The 23,929-nt window shown below is 41.5% G+C and overlaps 3 protein-coding genes and 1 pseudogene across 4 annotated transcripts in view; 3 read left to right on the top strand and 1 right to left on the bottom strand.

Moving 5' to 3' along the window:
- ivd (isovaleryl-CoA dehydrogenase) overlaps window positions 1-17,163 on the bottom strand; it is a 29,324-nt gene extending 12,161 nt beyond the window's left edge. The window contains exons 1-2 of the mRNA XM_085390535.1: window positions 17,037-17,163; window positions 15,845-15,917 (exon numbers count right to left, since the gene is read on the bottom strand). The gene's annotated coding sequence lies outside the window, so the exon portion shown is untranslated. The remainder of the gene's footprint in view (window positions 1-15,844; window positions 15,918-17,036) is intronic.
- On the top strand, window positions 11,634-13,542 carry LOC146647029 (uncharacterized). The gene is made up of 7 exons (XM_085390742.1): window positions 11,634-11,670; window positions 11,740-11,832; window positions 11,930-12,041; window positions 12,357-12,445; window positions 12,549-12,721; window positions 12,885-13,062; window positions 13,331-13,542. Exons 1-7 carry the CDS (start codon window positions 11,634-11,636, stop codon window positions 13,465-13,467), a joined length of 819 nt encoding a protein of 272 aa, XP_085246868.1. The 3' UTR covers window positions 13,468-13,542.
- Window positions 13,647-15,637, top strand: LOC146647028 (uncharacterized). Its single transcript, XM_085390536.1, has one exon. The coding sequence runs from the start codon at window positions 14,706-14,708 to the stop codon at window positions 15,348-15,350; it is 645 nt and encodes a 214-aa protein (XP_085246662.1). The 5' UTR covers window positions 13,647-14,705; the 3' UTR covers window positions 15,351-15,637.
- A 59-nt stretch (window positions 17,164-17,222) lies between the features above and the next one.
- LOC146647026 (ubiquitin carboxyl-terminal hydrolase 42-like) lies at window positions 17,223-23,734 on the top strand (annotated as a pseudogene). Its single transcript, XR_014908724.1, has 11 exons — window positions 17,223-17,301; window positions 17,422-17,471; window positions 17,563-17,645; window positions 17,693-17,802; window positions 17,919-18,061; window positions 18,299-18,399; window positions 18,580-18,745; window positions 18,841-19,629; window positions 22,845-22,941; window positions 23,196-23,496; window positions 23,696-23,734. The product of XR_014908724.1 is annotated as a ubiquitin carboxyl-terminal hydrolase 42-like (transcript).
- Window positions 23,735-23,929: the final 195 nt, after the last annotated feature.

Below are 23,929 nucleotides of genomic sequence, written 5' to 3'. Positions count from 1 at the left end.
TAGTCTGTCTGTCTGGCAAAAATGAGCTTTTTAATTAGTTTAGTCACAGATTTTTTTTAATACTGTTTTTTATCATAGCAAAGAATTCTATAAATTAGGTAAGAGAAAATAATTGTCTTCTGGGTTAATGTCTGTATTACTATTTACATTGTTGTAGGTAATAGTTATTCATGACTGTTTTAAAGTGGCTTATGTTCTGTGCTAATATGGAAGACAAGTAATCTATGTGAAAGAAAAGAAAGCAATTTTAGTTCAACGTAGTGATTTTGTAAGTGGGTATAATTTGAAAATGCTTTTACTAGTACAGTGGATGTTCTTTAAATATTTAACATTTAAAGTGTGTGTCACTTTACAGACTCCAACTTCAGTTTTGGTTTGGTCTCACCGTTGTAGGTCATAACACAAACAAGTCGTCAAGTCAAGCAGCTGAGGAAAGGGCTTAAGGAAACCATGGTATGGCCGCTTCTGACAGAAAGATCAGACATCATTCCTCCTTTCTTACCAAGGGAATCAGAGACTGCTCCCTGTTGTGAGGTCAGGTCACATCTTTTAACATCTGAATAGTAAAGCTATTTGGTTAATTTATGAAGGATGAACATTAATTGTTGACACAAAACACCAATATACTGTTTTGTATGCGTGGGTTAGTTGAACAGCTGGGTTACATTTAATAAAAATACACCTAATGTTGCTGATGCTCTTAAGACTACAAGATAAGTAAAGCTATAAAATGACTGTGGCCTGCCACAGAAGATGAAGATGAGGAAGAATCAGAATCAGAATCAGAATACTTTATTGATCCCTGGGGGAAATTATTTTTTGTTACAGTGCTCCATTTTAAACCAACATTAAGACAAGACAGACAATACGCTAACTAAGAATAGTACAATATATACATACATACATACATACATACATACATAAGTCACTTATAAATAAATATTTGGAAAAGAAACATGTGTAGCTGTAGCAGCAAACAGTGTGTTAAGTGGATGCGTTGTACAGGGAGATGGCCACAGGCAGGAATGATTTCCTGTGTCGTTCAGTGGTGCTTTTCGGTAATCTCAGTCTCTCACTGAACGTGCTCCTGTGACTGACCAACATGTCATGGAGTGGGTGGGAGGTGTTATCCAACATTGTCTTTATCTTGGACAGCATCCGCCTCTCCGACACCACCTTGAGGGAGTCCAGCTCCATCCCCACAACATTTCTGGCCTTACGGATCAGTTTATTAAGTCTGTTGGCATCTGCGACCCTCAGCCTGCTCCCCCAGCATGCAACAGCATAGAGGATCGCACTGGCCACAACAGACTCATAGAAAATCCTCAGCATTTTCTGGCAGATGTTGAAGGACCTCAGTCGCCTCAAAAAATAGAGACGACTCTGGCCCTTCCTGTAAAGTGCTGTGGTGTTTTTAGCCCAGTCCAGTTTATTGTCAATGTGTACTCCAAGGTATTTATAGTCCTCCACAATGTCAACACTGACCCCCTGGATTGAAACAGGGGTCAAGTGTTTCCTGGTCTTCCTGAAGTCCACGATCAGTTCCTTGGTCTTTGCCACGTTGAGCTGCAGATGATTCTGCTCACACCACGTGACAAAGGAGTCGACCACAGCCCGGTACTCTGTCTCATCATCCCTGCTGATGCATCCAACCACCGCAGAGTCATCAGAAAACTTCTGAAGATGGCAGGTCTCTGTGCAGTGGCTGAAGTCTGTGGTGTAGAGGGTGAAGAGGAAGGGGGAGAGGACAGTCCCCTGTGGTGCCCCTGTGTTGCTGATCACCTTGTCAGACACACACTGTGGGAGACGTACATATTGTGGTCTTCCTGTCAGGTAATCAACAATCCAGGACACCAGAGAAGCATCCACCTGCATCGCTGCTAACTTATCACCCAGGAGGGTCGGCCTGATGGTGTTGAAAGCACTGGAAAAGTCAAAAAACATGACCCTCACAGTGCTCGCCGGCTGGTCCAGATGGGTGTAGACACGATTGAGCAGGTAGATGATGGCGTCCTCTGTTCCGAGACGAGGCTGATAAGCGAACTGAAGGGGATCCAGATGTGGTCTTACTATGGGTCGCAGCTGGTCCAGGATGAGCCTTTCCAGGGTCTTCATGATGTGGGAGGTCAGTGCCACGGGCCTGTAATCCTGGGGGCCACTGGGACGAGGCGTCTTTGGTACAGGGACGAGGCATGATGTCTTCCACATCACCGGGACCCTCTGCAGACTCAGACTCAGCATAAACAGTTTATGAAAGACTCCACACAGCTGGGGGGCACAGGCCTTGAGGACAAGGGGACTCACTCCGTCTGGTCCAGCAGACTTGCCTGAGTGAAGTCTCCTCATTTGCATCTCAACCTGGTATTGAGTGAAGGTGATGGGTGGGGGAGGGGTGTCAGGAATCTCACAGGAGGCAACATGTGAAGAGAGAGGCTGGCACAGTGGTGTGGCTCTGGATTCCAGGCTGACTGCAGGTGAGGTTGTGGGGGTGGGAGCAGACACTGTGGTGTCGAATCTATTGAAAAACAGATTCAACTCGTCGGCTCTATTCTCACCTCCCTCAGCTCCCCTGCTGTTGGTTGGCCTGAATCCAGTGATGGTCTTCATGCCCCTCCACACCTCTCTCATGCTGTTCTGCTGGAGTTTCCACTCCAGCTTCCTCCTGTAATTGTCCTTAGCCTCTCTGATCTTGTCCTTTAGTAACACCTGGACCTTCCTCACCTCCTCTTTGTTGCCCCCTCTGAAAGCCCTCTTCTTGTTGTTGAGGAGGGCTTTGATGTCCTTAGTCACCCACGGCTTGTTATTTGGGTAACAATGAACAGTCTGAGCTGGAACAATGGAGTCGGTGCAGAAAGTTATGTAGTCTGTGATACACTCAGTAAGCCCATTGATGTCCTCGGCGTGAGGCTCACAGAGTGTTTCCCAGTCGGTCACCTCGAAACAGCCCTGTAGTTCCGCTATTGCCTCCTCTGACCACCTCCTAACAGTCCTGGTGGTCACAGGTTCCCTCCTCACAATTGGCACATAGCGGGGGGTGAGGTGAATCAGGTTATGATCTGACCTACCAAGTGGGGGGAGGGAGGAGGAGCTGTATGCATCCTTGACGTTAGCATACAGTAAGTCTAAAGTTTTCTCTCCCCTGGTGGGACAGTCCACATATTGTTTGAATGTTGGTAGTGTATTGTCCAGTGATAGATGGTTGAAGTCACCCGAGATCACAATAAAGGCACTCGGGTGCTGAGTCTGTAGCCGAGCTATGGCAGAGTGGATAGTGTCACATGCAGCTGTGGGGTTAGCAGAGGGGGGAACATAAACAGCCACCAAGATGACGTGAGAGAATTCCCTGGGTAAATAATACGGCCTGAGTCCAACAGCACACAGTTCAGTGTCCGGGCAACAAATCCTTTCTTTGACTGTTATGTTGGCAGGGTTACACCACCGGTTGTTAACTAAAACAGCAAGCCCACCTCCTTTACGCTTACCGCTAGCGATGCTGTCCCTGTCCGCCCGAACAGTGTGGAAGCCTTCCACGGAAGCATTCTCATCGGGAATGACCTGGTGCAGCCATGATTCGGTGAAACACATCAGGCTACACTCTCGGTATTCCCTCTGACTCCGTACCAGTGCTGAGAGCTCGTCGATTTTACTTGCCAACGATCGCACATTTCCCATCACGATAGACGGCAGACACGGTTTAAACCTCCTCCTCGCTTCGAGCCTCCGCTGTCTCACCGTCACCTTTTTTCTTCTCTTCTGTCCTTGACCTCTGCATCCCCGATGTGTTTTCCTCCAAATTTCAGCTGGTACTTCTGCGGGCACTTCTGCGGGCCTGGCCAGCGAGCCGGCCGGCATCAGGGCGATCAGCTGATCTCTGGAGTAAACAGTCCGTGCGTGTAGGAGATGTGCCGCGGTCCCGTTCCATGATAAAAGTAACAGTTCCACGGCCACCAGAAGAACAAAAACTCTCTCAATCCACATGATTGAGTAAGAGATAGAAAACGGAGGAAAATACAAGTCAGAAAAAAAAAAGAATACGTAAGAAAAAAGAGCTAAACTAAGAGAAAAGCAGGAGCGACTGTAACAGGCTGCACGCTGGTTGGCGCATGCGCACTATTCTGTATAAGAAGAGGAATGCTCTCGAGGATAAATGCAGAGTGGCAGGTTACCTTCGGTCCTTCATTGAAAATGGTAAGTCTGCTGCGATAGGTATTTTGCCATTGGTTTTCTCTGATTATACTTTGGTAAATTACATACAGTCCAGCGATCTTGGGTCATTAACAAAGTACACTATAGTAGAGCTGGGCGATATGAGATTTTTTCATATCACGATATTTATTTTTATTTATTTTTTTATAAAAAGGACAAGAGCGGTGAGGTCTATCGCAATAGTTTAATTTTTCTATTGAGAAAAAGTTATTTCGCAATACATATCGTTATCGTTCTATCGCCCAGCTCTACGCTATAGTATAATTTTGTTTTGTTATTTGCTCCATGCAATACATAAGAGTGGTGGCATTATCAGTTGCACTAGAATTGTATGTAGACTACTTTTAGCTTTGTTAACATAAAAATATCTATAAAAGCTACAACAGCAATTTGAGTGGGGCAAAAATGTCTGGTGCCCTGTATGTAAGTGGTCATCTTTTATGGTATTTCTCCATAAAAGATTCAAAATAATGAATATAGGATGTCATTATAGTTTAAAACAATCTTCTGTTGCAGCATCTTGTGCACAACAAAAAGCCCTCATCAAGTTTTGGACAGGATGGGAAGTCTTGCCGAGAAATGACTGTGGAAGTGGTCAACAGCAATCTTCCAAAGTCTTCCACCGGTTTTGAAGTACTACGTCTTCCTGCACACTACTGTACCTATGAGTCATTTCTAATGGACATTCAGGTGTGTCTCAACTCTACTGACTCAGGTTTTGGTCTGGTTTACGATTGATTCCATAACCACATGGTAAAATTAGACCATTTCTTCTTTCTTGCATCACATTACTGTACTCGGTGTTCAAAGAAACGGACAATCTAGTGAGTTCTAGTTCTTTTTAATACACTTGACAGTGAAAAATACAGAGTACAGGTGTGCATTTATGGCTTTTTTAATATAAACTGATGAAGAGTTCAGATATCAAAATCAGTTGTTCACTGTACATTATAAATTACACAATATGTTTTGTTTATACTCGCTACTGATACAAAAAAAATTTCTAGAAAAAATTATTTGAATTAAGATGTTACACTACTCTGTGTTCATTGTATTAAATCTGCTCAGAGTTGACATGTACTGTATATCCAACCAAGAAATGAATATCATTAAAGTGACAGCTGTATAAAACAAATCCTGTTTTATAGCCACTCACTGTTTTGTTGAAAATGAAATTGGTTATGCTGTTTTGAGTCAGTATTAGCTACAAAGCTGTAGAAATTAAAAAAAAAAAAAATCCTCCTGACATAGAAACTGATTAAATGTAATAATGTCTTTCTACAAGTGATTTTGAAGTATTGGTAGCACAGCAGGGTCTTGTTCATTCAGTGCATCTGGGAGCTGAATCTCAGGAATGGTGATCTCATTTGATGGGCAGCGATTATGTTGTCCTGTCCAGTCCACACCATAATCCTCATCAACCTGAAAGAGCATGCACATGTTTTAAATCTAAACTGAAGAGGTGTTTCCTGCAGCTGTTCCTAGATGGACTTATTGAGTCTGCCAGGGCCTATGTGAGTTGCTTAGGCATTGGCTACCAACTAATTATTCATTCACCCATTCTAGGTCAGGATTGGTTCTCTTCAGGTATAACAAATTTAACTTTGTTTAAAGTATTGCCATCTATACCTGACAGGTGGGATAAAAGAGAATGGCTTGGGAGGCGCACAGCAAATCTCAAAGTTTTCCAATTAATGCTGAAAGAACCAAGGATGTAAATGTATTCTTGTTTTAGCTTTACCGAAGACACCAGAGAAAGTATATCTATAATGCTGCTGAAATAGACAAAACCATTTCAATAAACTCGCTATTTAACATCAACCTTGTTATGCGTTATCAGAGAACAATCAACTGCAAACAGCAATGAAACATTCAACTATGTACTATTTAAAGCACTAATGACCCTGCTGTCTAACAAGATGTGATAAGTAAGTAGACTGTGGAAAGCTGGTGGGTCTACTCTCTGTGTAAAAGGTTCCTACAGGCTCCACTGACCCCAGTCTCCGAGTTAACACACTAACAGCTAACACTGCTAAACGTGTCTCAACGCCGAGATGGCGCCGATAGCTTTAGCCGTAGCTGCCCCACTTAGTTTAGACAGTAACAAAAAAAAGTAAGCGATAATAATTCATTGTCAAACGTCATAATTAAGGTCAACACCTAAACAATGCTGTGTACAGAATCACACAGGTGCTCAATTACAGCATAAACTTACCTTAGACCATCCTCCGTCATTTTCCTCCTAATTGTGCTCGGAGACAGAAAATGTATCGGCAATTACCCCGACGGTTATCCCGGACAGCACTAAAGTCCTGAGTGCTGCACCGGGATTTCTAGACGTGGACGGCCAACATTTGAAGACTGTTCTTCCTCGGCGTATTCCAAACGAACACGGTGCTGAATTGATCTTAAACCTTTGACAATGCTGTCATCGATGCGAACATCTTGAAGAGCAATTATCATCCCAAGCATTTCAGAAACATCTAAACGACTCAAAACAGTATCTACAGGTAAATGATCCCTCTCTATCTGATTTGCTTAAATGAGCAGAACTGGCTGAAGTTCACACCAGTCCGCCATCCTCCGTGACTTTTGACCTAGCACGCTGTTGCTAGCTGCAGTAGCCGTCCGCGGAGCCGGTATCCAGGAAAACTAGTCGATGGTAAACGATAAGTCAATAGGTGCAAAGGTCCAGCCCACTTACATTGATTGACAGACAAAGTCATTCTGCTGAAAAGTCGCATTATGAAATAAATAGGCCATCGGGAAAAACGGGATTTTGAAATAAAGACTGACTTTGAAAAAAGGTCATTTTGGACTAAAAACGGCTGGAAATAAATAAAATGCCTCAGGAATAATCTCTGTTATTGTGAAAAATAATGACCATGAAATAATATTTCACAATAATAAGTAAATTTATATAGCAGAATGTAATATATTTCACAATAATGAGCATTGTTTTCAAAATGTGTTCCATTATTTCACAATATCATTCTCACATTACATATCTGTGTCTTATTTATTCACATAGTTATTTATTTCATCTTGACCTATTTATTTATTTAATTTTGAACACTTTGGAGTTCCATATCAGATTAGCCATTCTTGTATTTTGCTCGTTTGTGTTGTTGTGTTTGCACATCTCTGTTGCTTGTGGGGCTCGCACACAAGAATTTCACTCGCATGTGCTGTGCCAGTGTGCCTGCACATGTGATGTGACAATAAAAGTGATTTGATTTGAAATACTGATGAAACCTGACACTGACAATGAAATAACATTGATTCACTGTTGTTCTGTCATCGTTGATTGTTGATCTATTTATAGTTGACAAGGTGACAACAATCACGTTGAAAAATCATCAATTTATGGTTGAGCGGGAAATTAAAGCTGCTACCACTTGGACTATTCCGCAGCACCCCTATCACATTGGTACGTCCCTCCAGGTAACCATTGTCTTGTACAGTAGAGCGGGACATTAGATTTACTCTCAGCGGAATTGACCGGAGAAGGCATCAGTTCATGCACTGCACTGGCCTGCACCACGATTAGTATAAGGTAAGAATGAATGACTTTTGTTCTAGTCGTTATTTCCATGGTTGCATTTGAATAACAGTAAAAAAAAAAAACCAAACAAACTTGTTAATGTAAAGTTTCGGATAAAATGTGGGAGCCCGAAATTTTGTCTACTTTCATCTTACAATCCGGCAACAAATAAATTGCACTGCAAACAAAGTCTATCAACAAAGAAAAATTTTCGTTTCATACTTTTCCGTTATATTCCCTTACAAAGCTAGCTTTAACGCTTCGAGAGTTCCTTTGTTCTTGCCGTCGCCTCGGCGCTTGACCCAGACTTTCGCTCTGTAGTTGCTTTTTAGCATAGTACTACAAAAAATTGTAAATCTGTGATATATGATTGATAAACGTAAAAGTAACTGTATAAATGTGTTCAATGACTTTGTTACTTTTAATGATTGGAGAGCACCCACTTCGATTCGCACTCAATTCAAACTCTACGCTGCACGCTCACCTACCTTGCGTTTGCACCTTTTGTCCACACGTAAACTGCGTTTTCATAATAATAATAATAATGATAATAATAATAATAATAATGGATACTTTATTGATCCCCATGGGGAAATTACTTGTTTTTCTCTGCATTTGACCCATTCACTCAGTGAAGCAGTGGGCAGCCCACTAAGCAGGCGCCCGGGGAGCAGTGTGTAGGGACGGTACCTTGCTCAGGGGTACCTCAGGGTAGCCGTTGAGCAAGGTACCGTCCCTATTCATCAACTGAAAACTGAGATTTTTAACAGTAGAAGTCCCAGACTTTTCTAACCCTCTGTTAGCCAAGTGGAAGCGAACTTTGCTAGTCTTTTAGCATCAATTCATATGTAAATTAGGTCGTTACCTGAGAATTCTGGAGGGGAGTGGGTGTGTGTGAATGATTGCTGATGTCTAACTGCCAACTGCCTCTTTGTGTGTGTGTGTGTGTGTATGGGGGGTGGGGGGGGGGACTTCCTTTTGTGTTGAGGTGGATATAATCTCACTGCATTTAGCCTAATCCTTCATTGCCCTGAAGAATCCTGTGGTGTACGAACCTCCTCTCCAAGGAAAGAAAATGCAGCAGGCCTTGGAAATGATCCTGAGTGAAGTCAACCCTTGTGACTCGGATGGAGAAGACCTACAACTTCAGCCGGATTCGGACTCGGAGCTGTCTGATCAGTCTTCAGGTTAGGTTTCATTTCATATTATTTCCTATTTCATTTCAAACAAGTAAGTGAAAAATACTAAAAAAGCAGAGCAGGATTAGGGTTAGCTAGTAACCCTAACTCTAGTTGTTTCTTTTTATTTAGGAAGACATTTCATATCATTTCCTATTTCATTTCAAACAAGTAAATGGATGTAGTAAGTAAGATATTTCAGACATTATTCTGATACAGATGAGGAGATACTGGAATTATAATTAGTATCTATGCATGCATTTGTGATTTTGTTTGACCTTCCCATTGCTCACAATTTGAATTTGTTCACACTGCAGATGAGGAGACTGCTTCTCCACCTAAAAAGAGAGCTTGTTTGGGGACTGAGACAGCGAAAGATGGCACAGTGTGGCGCGAAGAACAGGTGGGGACCTGTCTCCCTTTCACCCCAATAGAAGCGTACGCTGCAGATGGAGAGCCAACGGCTAAGGCCAGGAGAAGTATCTCGAGTCGCCTTCAGAGCTTCCTGTGTTTCATCACTCTTGGCATGCTTCGTAGCATTCAAGAATGGACTATTCAACATGCACGGCAAACGGAGCATGTTCATTGGTTCATGGACCTCCCTGAACTAATGGCATTTATTGCAATTGTCATCTTGCGGGGGGTTACCAGGGTTCCATCTGTAAATGACTGCTGGTCAGCAAACCTGGGAAACCCACAGATAATTGGAACTATGGCACGAAACCGCTTCCAAGACATCATGCAACACCTACGCTTTGATGACAAGTCCACCCGCAGTGATCGAGCAAAGACTGATAAATTCGCTGCAATTTCCAGTGTGTGGGGATCATTTGTCACCAACTGCATCACGTGCTACAACCCTGGTCTACATATCACCGTTGATGAACAGCTTTTCCCATCAAAGACTCAGTGCTGTTTCCTGCAGTATATTGCAAGTAAACCTGACAAGTTTGGGATCAAGTTTTGGGTGGCTTGCGACCTAAAATCCAAGTACATTTGCAATGTCTTCCCATATCTTGGCAAGGACCCCAATCGTCCCAGTGGGGAGAGACTGTCTGAAGATGTAGTGATGAGGCTGATGGAACCATTCCTAGACAAGGGCAGAAATGTTACCACGGACAATTTCTTCACATCGCTTTCACTTGCGCAAAAACTTCTTGGACGGAAAACCACCATCCTCGGCACAGTCAACAAGATTCGCAGGGAAATTCCTCAATCCACTAGACAGACAGATCGCAATGAATTCACCACTCAGGTATGTTGCAGGTCTTTTGTGGTTCTATGTTTATGTGTTTCATTGTGTGTAAAAGGGCTATGGAAATAACAATTTATCTTATTTCTTAGGTGTTTTCAACCTCTGCTGCCACGCTGACGGCGTATGCGGCCAAACGGAAGAGGACAGTCTATATTCTTAGCAGCATGCACAGCGTGGTTCAGACTGATAACACTACCAAAAGGAAGCCAAACACTGTCACCCTTTACAACAAAACAAAGTGTGGCGTGGATGTGATGGACCAGATGGTTCGGGAGTACACTGTCCGCAGAGGAACACGGCGCTGGCCAGTTGCCGTGTTTTATAACATGATTGACATGGCAGTACTGAATGCACATGTGCTGTATCAAGCATGCACCGGGACGAAGGAAAGACGGGTGGACTTCCTGGTGGCGCTTGCAACAGAGTTGGCTCGCTCTCATGTAGCTGCGAAGAAGGCAAGAAAAGAACAGTTGCTTCGGACACAACCCTCCACACCTGGCCCTGGAAAAAGAGCCACGTGTCAGGTCAAACACAAATGCAAGAAAAATCAGGCCACTATGCGATGTGTTCACTGCTACAGATACACATGTGGTAAATGCAGACGACAGATACCATGGCAGTGCCAGGATTGTGAGTGATTGCTGAAAATGTTGAATTGTACTCACTCACTTTTTATTATTATTTGTACATATGTGTACAAATGGTTGGTTTTTTGTACTGTTTTCATCAATAAATCTCAGCAACAAAGGACCTACACCCATGTGTGTTGATTTCTCCCTAAGATGGCAAACTGAAACACTCCACTCCCCCACCCCCTCAATCACTCACCCCCACTCCCCTCCCTCCAGAATTCCTAGGTAACAACCTAATATACATATGAATGACTAGCCAATTTAGCTTCCACTTCCAGCATTTGACTGACTGCTCTCCGGCTTTTAAAGGTAGAAACGCAAAATGATGACTCCGCGGGGGTCTAAGGTAGAAACCCAAAATGACTGCTCTCCGGGGGTCTAAGTGTTTAAAGACGCCTGCCAGGGCGGATATTTTCGAAAACTCCGTTTTAGCATTTACGTGTGGACAAAGGAAGACGGAGAAAACGCAGCGTCAAAGGTGTGCGCCTATTTTGATGCCACACTGTGCGCCAAGTTTTTGTCTCGGTGCCATGAATTCCTACAATGGCAGACTTAGACAAAATACTGTTAATTTTATTATCTTCAGTGTTTAAATGCTTACATATACACACGCAGTTGTATGTTTAAAAAAAAAAAAGAGTTTGTTTTATCGGGTTTGCTTGTAATTGTTGCCTATATACATTTTAAGCTATTATTTATTATTTAGTTCAATCAATAGATCAAGTTTTGTAGTGACTATGAAATATATTGTAATTATCTGTTTCCTGTTTATCCTAGACAGGGCAAAAAAGGACTCCAAATTTTAAAAAAAGATAAAAATGAAAGACTGGTGCATTGTGCAGTTCAGCACTGGTGGTACAGAAATAGTCCCTAGTTCATGGATAAATGGGGAGAAATTGTCATGGCCTCCATATCCTCCGTGAGACACATTCAGGATCCACGACGCAGTAAAGAGGAGAGTTCATCCTGGTGCAACATGGCTCACCTATGCACCAGTCCGACTTCTAATAAGCCATGGTGGGTATCATCTGGATTGGTGTTGTATAAATGTAACAATAACAAGTTTTTCGTGTCCTAATTTATGTCTGGCCATACATTGTGTTTGTACTTCCAGACACATTTCACGAAGCAGAACGCAGTCTTCAGAAATATCTAAGTGAACACTGTGATACGTCTGACCTTCAGTCCGAAGCTGAAACTCAGACCAGTCATAAAAGAAAGCACAAGTAAAACTTTTTTTATTTCACAAACATATCTTTGATTGCTAAGAATTTATGATCTTGTCTTTTATACATATCTGTGGTGCTTCCTTACTGCAATATCACCACATAATATAGTCCAAAAAGTGGAAGCTTGTAAACTTTTTATAGATGCAAAGCCGTGTACACTTGTGCACTTCAAAAATTCCTTGTATACTGTACCTTCTTGCACATCTCCGTTTCCTGTGTGTGTTGTTATAAATCAAACTGTAACTTTAGGAATTAATATTCCAAAAGCACATTTGTAATTACTTATGACCGTTTTCAACTTTTTTTCTTTAGACCAAATCCCCTGTACACATATAGTGACTCAGAGGATGAGCAGCCCACAAAAAAACGGTTTCCCCAGGCGCCTCGAGTGACAATACCAGGTAATAAAATACTGTCTGGTGTCTTTGTACATATCTGTGTGTGACACAAGGAAACTTTGTCTGTATTCTTAAATACTTAAAAAAAATTATCTTTTTCTGTCAGACCTGACAAGAGCTGTTACCGAACTCCGTGAGGAGGTCAGAGCCATCCGCAATACCGGCTGCAATGAATCGGTAGATGCTGGGGTACTGCCTCTGGATTTGCCCTTGCACAACATTGAGGAGCTAAACAATGCAGAGGCACCTCTTCAATCACAAGAGGCAAATAAGGCAATGGTAAGTATATAAAGGTTATGTACACTTTGTAACTATAAAGTGTAATAGCTGTCAGATGTGATTTAAATACATAACAACGGCCTGTTGATTAAACACACAAGCACTTGCATACACATTAAAGACATGAGACACGCTAATTCCATCTCTTAAAATGTGTCTATAGGTGAGACGCTTTACCTTGATTGGAGGGACCACACTGGAGGTGCGAGTCCGCCGTGTAATGGCTTATGCCATTACAAACGAGCTGGCCTCGGTACTAAACTGGGCAGGGAAAAAAACCAAGGACCAGACAAAGCAAAAAAGGGCATTTAAAGATACAGCGCTCTGCAAATGCATATTTGGTAAGTTTTACTGTTTTTTTGCTATATTACTTTGTCCTTCTTAATAACAAGACTTTCATGTCCGGTTAATCTGGAGATGGAGTCTTTGGTCTTTGGCTTGTTTAGTCCTCGGGTTGTAGTTTGTACAGCCCGAGGACCCCATGTTTATCTTGTTTTAAAGACAGTTAACAAGAGCTTATTCATGTGCTCTAATTCACTTTTGTGTGTGTGTGTGTGTGTGTGTGTGTGTGTGTGTGTGTGTGTGTGTGTGTGTGTATTTTTGTCCTAGATGGCCTGACGCAGCAGTTAGGGGCAAACTCTATGTCCGAGTTTGTCTTTGCACAAGCACTGCAGAAATGGCTCCGATACGCCCCAGATCGTTTGGGTGGTGCAGGACGCACATCATGCATCCCCATCCCAGAGTAAAAAATTACAAACTTCTGTGAAACATATAAATGTAAATAGGAAACTGTCTTTTAATAAAGTATTTAGCAAACGAAACATGCCTATTGACCTTTTTTTGTTTAGTTTTTTCTCTGTTACATCACATGCAATGCTTTCTTATTTTAGGATATTAATATTGACATGATACATTGTGAGACATTTGTTTTTGTTTTTTTTGTTTTTTAAAGGGTGTCCAATTTGAGGAATAAGTACAATTATGTGTTTAGGTGGTTTAAGTATTGATGGAAACATGCAGTAGTTTAGTATTGGTTAAAATACCTATAAAGAGAGGTAGATTTCCAGTCATGATTTAACTGTTGTTTTAATAAAAAGCAACTGTGCGAAAGAGGTGGAAAATCAACACCATAGCTCAACAGTGTTTCAATATCAGAATCTGACATTGTTTCAATGTCAACAGTATTAGAAAATATAACGTTGAATCAATGTCAGGTTTCAACATTGATTCAACATCAAAACCTGACGTTTCAACGTTAAAAAAGGGTGCAAGAGTGACGTTAGGTCAACGTCACACTTCAACGTTGATTCAATGACATCACCTGATATTGACTCAACATTGTTTCAATGTTTCCTTGCTATCTGGGTAGGAGGAAAAAAGTACTTTGTGACTTTCATTGATGACTACTCCAGATGTTGTAAAGTGTATTTCATAAGAGAAAAAACAGAAGTCCTGAGCAAGTTCAAAGAGCTTGAAAGAACCTTCTCAAATGAATGTGGACAGGGAGTAATAAGACTCAGAACTGACAATGGTGGGGAATACACATCTAAAGAGTTTCAAGAATATTTGAAAGCTCAAGGCATCCACCATGAAATGACTGTACCACACACACCACAGCAAAATGGTGTTGCAGAGAGAAAAAACAGAACTCTAGTGGAATCAGCTAGAAGCATGCTGTCACATGCAAAGTTGCCAAACACATTCTGGGCAGAAGCTGTTGCTACTGCAGCTTACATACAGAATAAGCTCCCAACATCTGCTTTAAAGAACGAAACACCCTATCAGAGATGGTATGAAAAAAAACCCAGACATTAGCCATATGAAAGTATTTGGTTGTGTTGCCTATGCTCATATTCCAGACAGAGAAAGAAGCTGGACAAAAAGGCAGTGTTGTCGCAAAATGTGCAACAACAGGGACTGAAGGACTAAATACTAAAGGAGCAGTATCAGTCCAAGTATCAGTCCAAGCCTAGTTCTAGTTGCAATGAAAAACGATCTTCCCGAGACAGGAAAAGACTGTACTCTAGCTCTGGCAGAGATAGAGAAAAACACTACAGGGATAGGAGTCACGAACGAGAAAGCGACGATGATCGTCACCGGTACAGACGGGACTACAAAGACAGTCACCACCGCCAGTACAGGGATTGTTTCCCCCTTTCTGGACGTTACTACAGGGAATGGGAGGCCGATCGTCACCGGGAGCGAACCTTCCAGCACCCTCGGGAGCGTGATCGCGACAGGTGCTCTAACCATTACTACCGCTACCGGTCAAGAGAGGACATTGACCATGAGCGAAGGGGATATGGTTACTCCCACCGAGAGGAGTCTCGTGGCAGTCGGAGGTGGTTGCAGGATAGTAAAGACTCCTGGACAATTAAGGATAAGAGTAATGGCAAAGAGAGAGAAAATTACTCCTCAAAGGAAGGAAATTTCTCACCTTCTACAGCACCAGAAACAAACAAGTTCAAGGGCTCGCCTTTCCTCTCCAGACAAAGAGGTTCAAAATCGCAAGAGGACTCTCAGCAAAGACAGGGACGACAGCTCTGAGGCCCGCCACACTAAAAAACACAAAAAGAGTAAGAAAAAGAAGAAATCAAAGGATAAAGACAGACACCATGAGAGTGGGTGAGTATTGCCATCTTTCTCTCGATCCTTTAATGAAAACAGAAGGAAATGTGTTTGTTTGTTTTAAGCTAGATTTTTTTTGAAAATAATATGGGGTTAAAGCTCACTATCAGTATTAATATTTTCTTAAAAACGGAAAGAATTTTCATCATTTTATTGATAATGGGTCACTTTTTCTGTCTTAGGCTGGCCGTAAAGCTTGAGATCTTGGTTTTGTTAAACAATGTGATTGGTTCTCTGTCATCCCGTAGAAGTTCTGACGGAGATTCAGACAGAGCTGCGGAAATGAAGAAGAAAAAGAAAAAGAAGAGACATCGGGACAGCGATCCCGAACTGCACAGCCCAGTGCTCTGAGCCAGGGCCGTGCAGAGAGGTTTAAAGGGGCGGGAGCTTAAAGCTAAAAAGGGGCACATTGAGCCAGGCTGAATAACAACAACACACATTCATCAAGAATCTAATATGGGCAACAAGGCAAAGCAAACGTAGCCGATGTTTTACCTGATGGGTACAATGTTGCTGTTGAGGGGTTGCTGTGGATAGTGCTGGAGGGCAGGGCTGTGTTGATCTGAGACTGTAGACATTAAAAAGTCCATAGGAGAGATGGTAGCTGATTAAACAAGTGTCATGAGATAATAACTAAATGCAAAGATTGGTGACAGCGCTTAGGCTCTGCCTGTGAATCACTCTTTGCTTCTCTTCTTCCTTCCATCCCATCTTTTCATATATCACTCTCCACTTGCTATGTGAGAACAAGGCACAACTTGCTATTGCAATAAACTATAATTTAATCATCCACACCTAACAACTCCAGCACTTAATCTACAATAAAATGATGAGAGAAAAATGTTATAGCACTGCCTTTAGTAGCCTCACACAGCTCTGTTTCCTCCTCATGTCCTTACCAGGCATGTCTGGACAATGTTATATCATGAGTAATATTTTTTTTAAAAATCCATCTAAATAAAACACACACATGCACACACACAAAGTGACATTTTAGACCTTCTTCAGAATACTGTATATACTATGGGCATCATGGTGCTGATCCAGAATCCTTACATTATTATTTATTACTAGAGCTACAATAATAAAGCAAAGAGGAGGGGGAGTAATAAATATAAAATAATGTATTTATGATGATTCCATTTGTTTCACTATCCACTCTGTGCAGGGGCAAAGCTTATTACATTTTTAAACTATAGAGATACAATCATTTTACTGCTGTAAAATCCAACTTTTGTCTTATTTAAAATATAAATCTAATATAATCTGCTTCTTAATGTATGTTCTTTAAAATACAGCGTGTGTTTTTTAATATATTATAATTATAATAATTATTATGTGGACATGAATATTAGATCGTTTTTTAGTGAAATATAATCCCTCCAGAAAGGCAGGAAAAGCCCGGAAACTTACTTTAAAACTAAATATGTTCTAAATACTTTAAAACTAAATATGTTCCCTAAAACGGTGACAGAGCTACAGACCCATGACAGCCTTACACAGGTAGCCAGCAGCTATGACCAGCACTACTTGTGCAGTTAATAAAAGGACAGGTAATGTTTGTCGCGCTGTTGCACACACAGCACGCTCGTTTGTCAGTTGCAACAAGACAACTTACCAACGTGTACGTAATAAGATAATACTCCTGGGTGCTACACACTACAGTGTACGCTGTACACCTACTTACTGGTTTTGTGGCATCAGTCTGTATGGAAGAAATATAGTAAGTCTGTGTCTCTGAGTTAACTTGTGTTTCTCCTACAGCTCCGGACCGCAAAAAATGCGCGTGCTCTTTGTGAGCTCGTTCCCGGCTCGTAACCAGCGCGTTCTGCCGTCAAGGGCGATCATTGGTTAAATGTGATCATGTGACTGATGTACGGTGGCCCCTAGAGACAAAGCACGTACAACCTCTTTCATCCATCAAGTGTTTGGCGGGTACCTAAGATCCAGAGGTAAGTCACTGTTTTTTAAGGTTTGATTTATTTTTCTTTTATTTGTCTTTTTATGTCTTACAGCTTGTGTGATACTCATAGCACTGATTTCTGTTTCTGTTAAACGTTTAAACTGCAAAGCTGTCTCAGATACATTTGACCCTTTTCTGGATATCACTCTGGAAATTAAGGTAATTGGACAACATTCAAAGTGACGTTGCTACTATGTATTCTCTGCATTATGGAGTGTGAGGTTTTTCCTCTCTCTCTCTGTTCATATAGACTGCTCCAAATGTCTCCAAAGCTCTGAAGCAGTTTGTCAAGCCAGAACAGCTGGATGGCGAAAATGCTTACAAATGCACCAAGTAAGTCAAAGAGATGCCAAACCATGATGAATGTTTGTTTCCTTCAGGTGCAAAAAAATGGTAACGGCCTCAAAAAGATTCACAATCCATCGCAGCGCCAATGTGCTCACCCTCTCACTCAAACGCTTTGCAGACTTCAGTGGAGGCAAAATCACAAAGTCAAATGGCCAATAGTGTCTGCTTAAGTCATAAAGATACATGACAGATGCTTTGTTTTATTATAAAACAGGATATTTGCATGTAATGTTTGAAATTCTTTGTGTGGTGGTCATCAGGATGTGAAGTATTTGGAGCATCTGGATCTGCGGCCCTTCATGTCTCAGTCCCACGGGGAGCCCCAGCTCTACAGGCTGTATGCTGTGCTGGTTCACTCTGGATTGAGTTGTCATGCTGGACACTATTTCTGCTATATTAAGGTACTGGCTGTGCCCGAATCTGTTTGAATGCTGCTGTTGCTTAGTACAAACAAACACACACCATAAACAACACATTTAAGCAGAAAACTGAATGCAAACAGAGAAAAATACTTTGTATGCATTGAAAGAAAGAAAAAAAAAAAGACCCCTATATAACCATAAGATTCTTCTTTTTAGCTCAAATTCAATTCAGAAACTGAATCTGCTGTGTCACATCTCTCTCATTCTGTCTCACAGGCCAGCAATTTGCAGTGGTTTCAGATGAATGACTCGTCCGTGTCAGTCAGTGACATTAGGACCGTTCTCAACCAGCAGGCATATGTCCTCTTCTACATCAAGTGAGTAAACATCGGTATTTTTAAACATTCTAGGCTTATTCCTTCAGTAGAACTTTTCCCATCATTATTTAATAATGTAGACATGTTTATTCCCACTTTTCTTGTAGAAAATGTATTATTATAACCTAATGTTATAATGTTGATGCTTTGTCATGGTTAATATTCTTTCCATGTCATCAGGTGCACAGATGTGAAAAAAACTGGGGACTACAGCCACTTGAACCATAACGCTGGCATATCTGGTCAGTCATCTCCCCGGCCGGTGGTGATCCCACGCACCATCGCCACCATGCATCAGAACAGTGTTGGCTTCATAGGTCCCCAGCTGCCACCACACATGAACAAGGTACTTCCTCACCTGAGGGTACTGATAATGTTGTTTTTGTTAAACCCAGTGTTTCTCTTCTAAAAACCTGTTGTTGTGACTTCTTGTTCCTTCAGAGTTCTCTTCATGTTAATGGATCTCTGAGGGACTATCCCACAAGCTCCAAGCCCAGCACGGTGGGGAAACCAAACCATGGACTAGCTTCTTCTGCTTCCATCTCCCACTCAGTAAGCCAGCCCACAATGATTCTAGACGGCGACAAACAACAGAAGCTTTCATTTTCAATTGGGCAAAGCAAACCGAACCGCCCATCTGCTTCTTCCTCCTCTTACTGCCAGCCGTCCTCCGCCAGCAGCTCCTCCTCCTCCAGCTCTTTGTCCTCCTCACAGTCTACCTCAGACATCCAACCAGACGTTCGTTTTATTCCGCGTCCACTAAACCAAGTCAGCGGCATGCCTTTCAGTAATGGGGATCAGAACCCTGTAGGAAACGGGGCGTCCTTCCTGGTGCCGGATAGCCAAGAGGAATCAGACCAAGAGAACTGTGACACTCTGGATAACGGCAGTTCATCCAAGTCTCATCCTAATGAAAATAAAGACACAGGAAATGTCTTTGATAATTCTCCCAAAACCGCCAATGGGGAGTCAGGAGTGCACCATCACGGCAATGGATTAAATGGACAAGCGTATGGAGACTTCAAATCCAGCCAAAATGGGCACCACAATGGTCATCACAAAGTGAATGGACACAGCGGCCCTGACAAGGTAAATCTTGTCTTTATTTTTATAAGTTCAAGGGCTCCCCGCCACGGGCTCACCTTTCCTCTCCAGACAAAGAAGATCAAAATCGCAAGAGGACTCTCAGCAAAGACTTTTTTTTTTTTTTTTTTAAACAAAGTTGCAAAAACTTAACTCAAGGCAACCCACTGCATTTACGTTTTTAGGTTCTGATGGATCACTTATAATTTCAAGTTTAGGAGAAAAGTTGCTTCAACTAATGTTTTTGTGTTTACAAGATTAATAACTGTGCTTTTTCTTCTCATATTTTATTGTTTTAAGCAATGTATTTCCTAAAGTTTACACAAGGTATTAGTTTTAGTTTACGCAACATTTTGTTTTGCCAATCAATTTCCTAAAGTCTAGAAAAAGTATCCTTTATAGTTTCCCTGTTGTATTAATGAATGTTTACACAATGTTGATTTTCAAATAACTTTATTGTATTCAAACACAACTGCACCACTGACAATGTTTTGAGATGAGCCATTTTTAACATACTGACAACATTCAGCCACAAATAAAGTCCTTTTCCCAAAGAAAAAAAAAAAAAAAAAAAAAGGTCCAATTTTTGTAATAAATGTTACAATTTTAAAGGTGTGGTATTGTCAGACAGAATATCAAACCTATCTTGATTGATAGTCACTAACAAACAGATTCAAAACATCAGATGGCAGGATGTGAACTCTTCTATCTGGTTTCCATACAGCAAACAAATGTGTACTTGAGTTCTTTGGGAAACTCCATGTTGAGTCCATAAAGTAGGCCAGGTAGGCAAAGGCAGTGGGAAGGTCTGGCAGATCATCAAGAATAATGTTCTCTTCCAAAACAATGGCAGTGTTGACCCCTGTGGACTGCGAGTTGGGTCCCACGTAGTCCTCCAGAACAGTGAGGATGCCCACCGTAACACCTCAGGTTGCCCTCTCAACTGGATCTGTATCCTATGCAAAATTAACAACAGTACATATAAGTCTCTGTAAACTAAAACTGAAGATTGAGTAGATTTGCATACTCACCAGACATGTTAAGAAGAGTTTGGTCTCGTCGTCGCGAACAAATATCAGTAACCCTTCCAAACTGATGGTTCGTTGATGCTGGACTATGTTTGAGACCTAAAACAAGGAAATCAAATAAGACTCAGACTCATTTATAAACCTACCATTTTGTTTTTAAAACACATTAAGTGTTGTTGCTAAAAATACAGCCTTAAGAAATAAGATGTTAAAATTAGTTATTCCAGATAATTGCTCATGGTTTTGTCAGTGTTTTTAAAGTAATTTTGATGCACAACCAATGTAGCACACTTATGACAACATTTTTTGAATGCATTTATAACAAAAAGTGGAATGAGAGTTGAACTCTCCGTCATGACCTGCCATCTGCCAAACACACAACGCTGCTTGTTAGCTTATAATCCCCATTCAGGAGGACACACTTTTTGAAAACTAATTTTATATCAATTTGGGAACTTCATGCACAAGTTTTGCAAACAAAGTTATATGGTACTATTTACCTAAAAATGCAGCCAAGGCCTCAGGCGTTTTTTATATAACCATTTAAATCTATTTACAAAACAATCAGGTGTTCTGCATCAAATAAGAAGGCACACAAATTATTTGTGCCAGTCCAAAAATAAAATAAAATAGTTTGTGTTCAGTATAAGACAGGAGAACACCAAAGGCCTAAACCCTGCAGGTCTGGCAACAGGTGTATCAGTCCTGTTTCCATGTGGGAACAGCGTTTACAATGGAATCTGCTTTTGATGGCTTTTTTTGAAGCAAATGTGACATTGAGCAGTATAACTGACACACAATACAAAACAATAACTACACAACACACTAACTACAGCCTCCAAACATGCTAAACGTCACTAATGTCTCACATATGAAAACTCGCGCTCTCTTTCTTTTGTTCGCCCGCTTTCCGTCGCGGGTGTCACTCCTAAAACGGCCCCTTCTTCCTAAACAACCAAGTGCCACATGTTGCCATATCATTTTTGATTGGCTGACATGGTAAACTCTAACACCAATAGGGAAGGGGTGTTTTTTGTTTCGCTTTTTTTTTTTTACTCGTAAGTAGAGTGTTTGCTAGCGCGGTCGTAGAAAACGCAGTTTTTTCCGTTCTTCTCGCTGTAAACACCACTGTTTTGTTAAAAAACACATCGCGTGTATTTTTTAATCATAACTCTGGTTTTACGTGGCCTATCGACACAATTCAAAAACTGGTGTATAGTTTGAAGTCCGCACTTTCGACCCAAGTTGAAATAGAGACTGAGTTGCTGCATCGTCTTAAATTGGTCATGTGATTTTGACGTGCCCCCAGAGAGTTAAAGTCTGTTTGATATGACTCTTGCAGACTCTAGTCTGCCTTCGTATTTAAAATACCCCCATATTTACTGCTCTGCTGCTTGTGCTCTGTAGCTGCTTCTCCGATCTTCCTCTCCCTCCTGTTTGTGTGTTTGGTGGAGCTCGCTGGCTGCGAGGACTCCACCACACGTTTACACAGAAACTAAACCACATTTTATTGGCTAAATATGCTTTTAACAAATTAAACGACATGGCAGCGTGCGCCCCGAAATTATTTTTTTTTAATAAAATGCGGCGGGCCGGCCGGCCGGCCGGCGGGCGGGGGGGGGGTTCGCCGCCGTTGGTCGTCAGCCATGAGCGAGCTAGCCTATTTTGTGGGGGTTTTTCGTTCGGTGGTATGTCGGCCACAAGCCGCACTTAATGAAATACACGTAGGGGGTGTCGCGGAGGCTTGTCAGACATGAGCGCGCCTGTTTGGTAGGGATGCTTGTCGGATTTTCATTGTTTTGTGACATGGCGATTTTTATACGAAAACTTTAAAGCACTATTTTATGATGGAAAACATTCAAGTTGCTCACGAGGGCATTCAAGCAGCACGATTGAGTAAAACAGTCTAGGGGGAATCTTAAATGATGTAGTAAACACATATAAATACACAATAAAAGAAACATTACTTGCCTTAAGAAAGTTGAGAAGAACGACCTTAGCCGCATCCAGCTCCTGGTGTAAAAAGCCTCGTGTTCGCGTTAAAGCAGACGGCAAGGTGGCTTTCAGTCCTTGCAAAAGTGCAAGTAGACCCCGTAGTATCCAAAAATATGAGATGCACAGAAAGGCGCCAAGAGCTTCAACTCATGTAAAACTTGAATTCATTCATTTTGCCAGCAATAAATTTCAGCTGAGACCAACTTTTGCTCCAAAACGTTAAATGATTAGTTGAAACCCTTAATGTATTTGAGTTTATGGGGCAACTCAGCTTTTATTGTTGAATTGTGAAAGAAATGACTGTAAGCTCAGCAATTGCAAGTTTGATTTTTTTTACAGTGCAGGGACGACAGCTCTGAGGCCCGCCACACTAAAAAACACAAAAAGAGTAGAAAAAGAAGAAATCAAAGGATAAAGACAGACACCATGAGAGTGGGTGCGTATTGCCATCTTTCTCTCCATCCTTTAATGAAAACAGAAGGAAATGTATTTGTTTGTTTTAAGCTAGATTTTTTTTAAAAAATAATATGGGGTTAAAGCTCACTATCAGTATTAATATTTTCTTAAAAACGGAAAGAATTTTCATCATTTTATTGATAATGGTCACTTTTTCTGTCTTAGGCTGGCCGTAAAGCTTGAGATCTTGGTTTTGTTAAACAATGTGATTGGTTCTCTGTCATCCCGTAGAAGTTCTGACGGAGATTCAGACAGAGCTGCGGAAATGAAGAAGAAAAAGAAAAAGAAGAGCCATCGGGACAGCGATCCCGAACTGCACAGCCCAGTGCTCTGAGCCACAGAAACAGAAGCAGCGAGGAAAGGGAGAGCCGCAAGCGACACCACTCTGACAGAGACTTTGAACATGACAATGGCTTTCCACCGGAAAAACGTCGCTGCACAGACTACGCTGACGGCAGCGGTGGCCATCTACTACCTTCCAATCATACCACACCGGCAAACTGTTCAAGTTACGGCCATCTCAATGGACAACCAGGTATTTATATTTAGTCTCCAAAATCACAGGAATGCTGAATTAAATGGTGCTGATGAGCTAGTCCAATTTTAAACCATCAAACCCTGTTTTGTAGGTTACAGCCAAATCAGCGGCAGTGGATTTCCCAGTGACCTGAAACAATGACTCTAATAGCTACTAATACTTTCTCTTCACTAAGACCTCATCTTTGTCATTTCAGATCCATCAACCGAATTTTAACAACAGCAGAGGAATGACATCAACTTTATTGACGTGGTGCTTCTTCATTAGGAATAAAGTGTTTTAAAATTTAAACTATCCCCCTTTCTTTTTCTTTCTTTTGTTTTCTCAAATGGGCTTATTTGCTGTAATTTCTCCTAGCTATCGGCTAAAAAGAAACCTGTTGAACATTTATGATGAAGAATATTAATATATACTTGTATGAACACAAAGC

The sequence above is a fragment of the Rhamphochromis longiceps genome, linkage group LG19 (assembly GCF_057381845.1).
Source record: "Rhamphochromis longiceps isolate RC_006_pf linkage group LG19, R_longiceps_female_GT1.1, whole genome shotgun sequence".
Classification (NCBI taxonomy): Eukaryota; Metazoa; Chordata; class Actinopteri; order Cichliformes; family Cichlidae; genus Rhamphochromis; species Rhamphochromis longiceps.
The sequence above is the reverse complement of the archived record's forward strand: the minus strand, read 5'-3'. Positions and strand labels throughout refer to the sequence as shown.

Bases quoted from the DNA above. Each gene is read 5' to 3' on its own strand.
- LOC146647029 (XM_085390742.1), top strand. From the start codon at position 11,634: ATGAAAGACTGGTGCATTGTGCAGTTCAGCACTGGTG. The intron at 11,833-11,929 runs GTGGGTATCATC...TTGTACTTCCAG, and splicing joins CCGACTTCTAATAAGCCATG to ACACATTTCACGAAGCAGAA. The intron at 12,722-12,884 runs GTAAGTATATAA...ATGTGTCTATAG, and splicing joins AAGAGGCAAATAAGGCAATG to GTGAGACGCTTTACCTTGAT.
- LOC146647028 (XM_085390536.1), top strand. From the start codon at position 14,706: ATGAAAAACGATCTTCCCGAGACAGGAAAAGACTGTACTCTAGCTCTG.